The sequence below is a fragment of the Limulus polyphemus genome, unplaced genomic scaffold (genome assembly GCF_000517525.1).
Source record: "Limulus polyphemus unplaced genomic scaffold, Limulus_polyphemus-2.1.2 Scaffold656, whole genome shotgun sequence".
In the NCBI taxonomy this organism is placed as follows: domain Eukaryota; kingdom Metazoa; phylum Arthropoda; class Merostomata; order Xiphosura; family Limulidae; genus Limulus; species Limulus polyphemus.
The window spans coordinates 486,979-494,312 of NW_013666266.1; the positions used below are offsets into that span (position 1 = coordinate 486,979).

General features: G+C 31.3%; 1 protein-coding gene across 1 annotated transcript in view; it reads right to left on the reverse strand.

Annotated features, from left to right (window-relative positions):
• Positions 1-4,831, reverse strand: part of LOC106459755 (probable nuclear transport factor 2) — a 6,983-nt gene extending 2,152 nt beyond the window's left edge. The window contains exons 1-2 of the mRNA XM_013919409.2: positions 4,567-4,831; positions 793-864 (exon numbers count right to left, since the gene is read on the reverse strand). Of these exons, the coding sequence (XP_013774863.1) occupies positions 793-864; positions 4,567-4,668 (174 nt within the window). The 5' untranslated portion in view covers positions 4,669-4,831. The remainder of the gene's footprint in view (positions 1-792; positions 865-4,566) is intronic.
• Positions 4,832-7,334: the final 2,503 nt, after the last annotated feature.

The window sequence follows — 7,334 nt, forward strand, 5'->3', positions numbered from 1 at the left end:
TAACGCCACCACCAAAACATTGTATGTACCGTCTCCTTTTGTGCACCGGAGCAGACAATTAACGCCACCACCAAAACATTGTATGTACCGTCTTCTTTTGTGCACCGGAGCAGACAATTAACGCCACCACCAAAACATTGTATGTACCGTCTTCTTTTGTGCACCAAAAGGAGACCGGAGCAGACAATTATGACAAGCAGAGGGAGGCAAGGTTAGTGGAAACACTGCTTCAATACAATGTGCTGAATGCCTAGTGTAAAATACAGAATAGTAGAATAAGTATGAAGCATAAAATATATGCTACCGCTTATAATTTATTAATATGTTTAATTAATTAAAAAATTTATGTTAAAAAGACAAGGACGGTTACCCTGCTTCAAATGGTGTCTGTTAAATGAAGGTTTTTTTTTTTGTTTAAGTCAGATGTAGGTCTTTTAACTAACCACAATAGCAAGCTCTTGCAATGCAAACTTACAGTGTAGCTAACCAACATAAATGTTTTATTTTTATATAAAATACAGATATATATATAATAACTGTTCTAGATAACATTTTTAAAATAAGTGTAAATGTTGTTTATATCTATTTACATGTATTGCGCGTAAAATAAAGAGTTTTCAATCAAATATAAACTAATATTATGGCGATGCCATTAGTAAATTAGTACTATAGAAGGTTTGAACCATTGTTTGTATGTGTGTTCTAAATTGTCAAAACCTATCCTTCGTTACAGCCTTAAAACATATATGAAAACATTTATCATAGTGTAATTAAAGTTGTGAAATATATTACACTAAGTTTCTCCATTATTTTCTTTCTTCCCAGCAGATTCTGGCCTTCAAACGACATAAGTGATGTTTCTTCCTGAAATAAACAATTTGTAATTTCGTTACACACAAAATTTACACATACAAAAAAAAATTCACAAAATATTGTAATCAGGAAGAGAAAAACCATATAGGTTAGGGGGGGGGGGGTCGAACACCTTAATTTTTTTGGAAAATAATTGTATTCTTTATTATTGTTTAAGCGAGCATGGACCTAGAGGATGGGGGGTGGTGGAACCCTGTCAATCGTATAAGCTTTAAATTTACTGGACTACAACCTAACTGAACTAACCATTTACAAAATATATTAAAGTTATTTTAACTTTGTTTTATTGATTTAGAATACTTTAGGGTTATATGGTCACAACTGATTAATCTCAAATACTATATTACCTCATTAGAAGTCATCTTACGTTTAAAAGCACTAAAAAATATAGCCATAGTGTTGCATAGCTAACTTTTAAAAAGTTAACTGGTATCACACCATTGTTAAAAAGTGAAACATTACTTCAGCTAACGTGGAAAAGTTAAAACACTGTTATTACTTGTTAACATACTTGTACTCTTATTATGTGAAAAAAAAAGTTTCTAGTTTCATTTATTTCCGAACAGTTTAAAAACTTTATAAGATAGTTATAATTATCAAAAGTTTTATTTTATAAAATTAAAATAAACTGATGTTATTCTATTTCTTTAAGTTGTTTGACCATAAATTTAAGCTTCCCGAAGAATATCAAAAATACTAAGTTTTTACTATGGCTAAGTATATTTACCTAATAAGTAGAACAAGCTATGATTATTCATTTCCCCTGGTTGGTTACAAAGCATTTTGAGTATCTGTGTTGTTACAGACACACTTAAGGCTCCAAGATTTTTGATAATACCCTATGAACATGTACTATTGAATGGTCTGGAAAAGTGTACACGTTACTTTTACAAGTGAGTGAAAAGTAAATACATCTTTCGTTTCTAAATGTTAAAGAATGCAGTTGTGTTTGAATATACGATACACTTTCATGTAAAAATTTATAATTAAAAAAGCTGTGAAAAGACATTCACTAGGTACTTTAGATAAAAGTCCATAGGTGGATTATTTTTTTGTTTAACTTTATTACACGTTTTGACAACTTGTGTGGCCATAAGTGGTCGAAATATGGATAAACAAAAAATAGATATAAATAATTCACTGAAAAGCTGTACCTCTGGACATTTAAAAAGGTAACTTAAAATATATTATTGCGCTTCAAGTCTGAAGACAAAGTTTCCCTGATGTTTCGTACTTCTTCACCACTCGACAAAAGTTTTTGACACCAATTGTAAATTCAAGTACATGTGTTAATTCTAACTATATTTCAACAATTTTAATATCAGCATTTTGTCATTTTCTGACATTTACTTAGTGTAATTCACGAAGAAAAAAAAGTACAGATTTTCTTTTCTCCATGGCTGCAAACAAAACAGCTCACTTATCAAGTTGTTTTTCAGAATTTTCCTGCCCATACCTAAGAATAACTACTTTGTCTCAGAACCTATCACACCTAGAGAACATATTCCCGGTTTCTTTGATTTTTAAGTGTTTCCTTTAGTTTTATTTTAGTACAGGCCTCGGTTGAAAGTTTATGGTACCACATCAAGTGGTTTGAGAACCTACCACACCTTGAGAATATATTCCCAGTTTCTCTGATTTTTAAGTGTTTCCTTTAGTTTTATTTTAGTACAGGCCTCGGTTGAAAGTTTATGGTACCACATCAAGTGGTTTGATTATTTACTCATTAAACACAGCTTTGAAAATGGCTATAAAGGAAGTTTAAATATGATTGGATAAAGAAAGAATTAGACTATTACATATTAATAGAGTAAATATACAAGTAAGTTCTTTTATAGTTTCTGTACTTGTTCCTTTCATTTGTGAATTGTAAATGTATTTGTGTGATAAATTATGTGTGTTTGAAAGCTACAGAAATTTACTTCGATGAGAAGACATCAGATGAGTTAAGATATAGTAAGCTTATACAGTTTAGAATATGGGTTGAAGAGATAACAGAGAAAACTTTATTACAATGTTTGGAGAAGATTTTGTCATCATCAAATATGCAGTTTAACTGAACACAGAAATATAAATACAGGGACTAAGAAACCATTCGAATTACTCTAGTAATTTTAAATACCTGAATTAAACCAAAAGTAACACCAGGACTCAAGATTGAGTACTATTCAAAGTGACAAATCTTTTAATAAAATTAAAACAACCAGAATTTTTCACGGGCTTTAAACATTTCTCAAAAATAACATCCAGATCCTTCTCCCTCTCCACTCTTCTTCCAAGAGTCCGTTCTTAGTTTTCAATATCCTAAAAGCAACACTAAGTATATTTCAATAAGGCTTCCTTTTTTTTTTTTTCATTCTCTACCACTTACAATACTTATCAAGATCCATTTTAGTCAAAACAATATTCTATTCAAGTATAAACTCTCCTCAGCATCAGATCATCATTAAATCAAATAATTTAAAACCAACAACCTGCACAGTACATAGTTATGAAACATCAACCTATGCAGATTGCTTATTAATATTCATAACATTTTAGGTTTGAATTGAGATGCAGATAAAATAAGGGATATGCTCCTGATTTTAAAAACAATTGCTTTGAGTATAGAAATTGGTTGAGCAACCAACTAAAAAAAGTAACAGTATGATGAGTGATACTTGGGGTTTTCTTAGTAGATCTATTAATTTTGCTGAAAATATTGAAGTCCTTATAAATGATTACATTAAAACTATAGACAAAATCCAAAATGGTTCAGCAAAATGGTAATTGTTAAAAAATGTAGAGTTTCTGAGATTATTAAAATGGAATATGTGAGAGAGAGAGAAAGAGAGTATGAAATTCAACAAAAATAGGTTAAGAAAACCATTTGAAGCTACAAGGAAGTTTGAAAAGGATTTAAAAGTTTTTTTCTGTTTATGTTGAAGTAGAATACATAGTTCACTGTTAAACAACGTTGCTAGTTTCTACAAAAGATGATAATGAACGTCCTATGCTGTTTAAGACACTTCAAGGGGAGATATTTCTGTCAAAGGAAATGGTGTTTTGAAAAAGCTTAAGAATGTTGCAGATACTAAAGTTCTTACCCATTATGAAATTTGATCATGAAACTCGAAAGAAGCCAAGTAATATGTTGGTAGGAGTTTTAACCGATATGCTTGAACTTTACTTTCCAAGACATTCACCAACACTGTGTAACTATTATATGGCACATTCTTTGTCTCAGTGACCATCGGTGTTTCTAGCCAACTTATTATATGCACAATCATATGTGAACACTTGCTACACTCTAGTTAAATACACAATGATTATTCCACAGTTCCTTACTAATTTACTGTGTAGATATTCTACATTCATAACTTTTATATAAAATAAATTATGTACTTCTTCTAGTTTCTACAACAATTCTTAGTTTTACACTAAAAATAGTCATAATAACATTGTATTTTCAATAAAACAAATTCTACCACAAGGTCAAAAGACTCAAATTCAAAGAATGTGTGGGTCACTGGTTCTCGCTTTGTTCTTAACACTGTTAATAACCATTTACTTTCGCTTCTAAGTCTTAACATAACACTGTCAACAGAGATGGGCAACACCGGACTCCTTACTATTTAACATTAATTATAAATACTTAGGCCTAGCTTACCATTACTATTGTACTGATGACCAAATAAAGCTAACGCTACTTACATCGTAAAAACTAGCCATGGTCTGGCGCTTTTCATTATCGTCAAAATGTAGGTAATATGACTGTACAAATGCAGCTGCTATATCCTGGTATTGTGGATTCATTTTTTATTCTGTTCTTAAATTCAAACTCCACAAAATATTCACAGCGTGTGATCTAAATCAAAATTACAAGAAGTTTAAACAATATATCCTAATCTATCGAATTGGCCTAGGATAGCCCTCCTAACGGTTGGTTATAAATTAAAACTACCAGTATACTTGCACTCGTAAGACGCTCTCTATGGGTAAAAATAAATACTCTGTCTGGACATGTGTTATATATGTATATCCTTTATTAAATTCAAAGTCACAGCAAAATGAAAAACTTTCACATAACAATACACGTTTCTTATTATTTTTGAAACCAAGTTTAAATATGAAAACGTATTGAAGAATTAACTCTTTGATATATAGAGACCAAATACATTTTTGTTTGTATTTAATTATATTCCTTTATTGTTGGAGTTAGTGATGTGGTATGCAGGTATAACATGTACTTGCGACCCCATTATTTAATATAGAAGTTTTTCAACTTTTCATTTATGCAGGTGTATGTGATTGCAATACAAAAAGTCGGTCATAAAAGTAGTTAAGTTTCTTTCGCCTAAGTTAATTATTGTTCTAGATCATTTACCTAAGTTATCACTTGTGCATTCTTCTTCGGGAAAGATGTTTTACTTAATGTTGCATTCTTTGTAGGATTTAATGTTATTCTTGATCACTCTTAGGAGAAAACCGTGCATATTCGGTTCTGTCATAATATTCAAATAAATAAACAGTAAACTGAAATAGGCATTTGAAAAATATTTTTTGTTTGTTTATTATTAAGCACAAAGCTACACAATGAACTATCTGTGCTGTACCTATCCCAAGTATAGAAATCCACTTTTTAACATTATAAGCCTCAAATATACCACTGACTCACTGGGGTAATATTTTATTATAGTATTTCTAATATCATTGTAAATAATGTTTGAGCTTTTTTTATTTCTAGCTATTTCGTTCTTATTTTGGAGGTCACATCTCATTAACAATTTGCTTTAATTAATATGTAAGAGTAAATTAAAGTTAGATTATTTGTGCTTTTTTATTTCATTCACATTTTATTTCTCTAATATAAAAGACATTTTTTGTATTTTTTAATATGAACATGTTCACCCTTTTAGTCGTGGGGACATTATAATGTGATGGTCAATCCCACTATTCATTGGTAAAAGAGTAGCCCAAAGGTTGGCAGTGATGACTAGCTGCCTTTCCTGTTGTCTTTCACTGCTAAATTAGGGATGGTGAGAAAAGATTGCCCTCATGTAGCTTTGCACAAAATTCATAATAAATAAACAAACCCATGCTTTCCACCTCCACCACAACTCACTGTGTTTACATACAATTACGACAGACCACTGATCATCGACAATTAATAGGAAGGACACCAAAAGGATCCTAGTCTTTGAAATATGGTAACACACATGCTCACACAGCTACTAAGCTCAACCTCACTATGGATCTGAAGCAAAAAAATCATCTTAATATATAGTTTGATGCAAAAAAGAGACAGGTGTTAAGTTTTGTTTGTTTTGAATTTTGCACAAAACTACATGAGGGCTATCTGCTCTAGCTGTCCCTAATTTAGCAGTGAAAGACTAGATGGAAGACAGCTAGTCATCACCTCACACTGACAACTCTTGGGCTACTCTTTTACCAATGAATAGTGGGATTGATCATAACATTATAACGCCCTATGGCTAAAAGGGCGAGTATGTTTGGTAGGACGGGGATTTAAACCCGCGACCCTCAAATTGGGAGTCTAGTGTCCTAACCACCTGGCCATGATAGTAAATAGAAAAAAATATTATTTGTATAAAGAAAAGTTCTTATTTATTTTAAATTATATTAAATATATATTCTAAATTGACCACCATATTTTTTTTTCGTGAAACAGCACCTGATAAACAAATGAATAGTAGTTAAACCACTTGAAGTTGACATATATTTATTTAGAAATGATGGGAACATTGCATCCCATTATTTTATGTATATAAAATTAAAAATATGTTCTTCTTTCTTTACAAAAGTCCGATTCCATTGAAAATAAAAATGTCGAAAATACCTCCAGGTATATCAATTAGAGGGTGGTTGGAGCTTTCAATAGTAGACGTAATACTTTACTTTAAAGTTGATCCTAAGGATATGGAGATTCATGCATTACAGTGTTAGTCCTTTACACTGATAACATATTAGATTAATTCAATATTTAATGTAACTAGTAAAATGTGGTGACGTGTGCACATTAGCCTACCCATGAGATGGGATTAAAGGTTTTCACCATGTTAATAAATATAATAATATTTATATGAAGTTTTGTATAACCGGATTGTTGACTCAACAATAGACAAAAGGTTTTTCAGTCGCCACAAAGTACCCAACCACGTTCTTTGTATTTAACCTTATTAAGAAGAAGTTCGAGATTTTCGAATGAGGAATAGTAACAGATGCATATATATGAAGGAGAACACCTTTTTGACTTGTTTTGGATGAATCTTGCGAAAACTATGGTATAAACTCTTTCTTACGATTTCTGTACCAGTAAAATGATGTTCCTGGAAACAAATAAGTTCTTAGCCCGAAGTCTGGACCCCAAAATACCTGAACAACCCTTTGGAAGGCCCAGATTTCTCACCAAATCATTAAGTTCACCTTGTGTGAAAAGTTATGGTTCACCAGACGTTTCA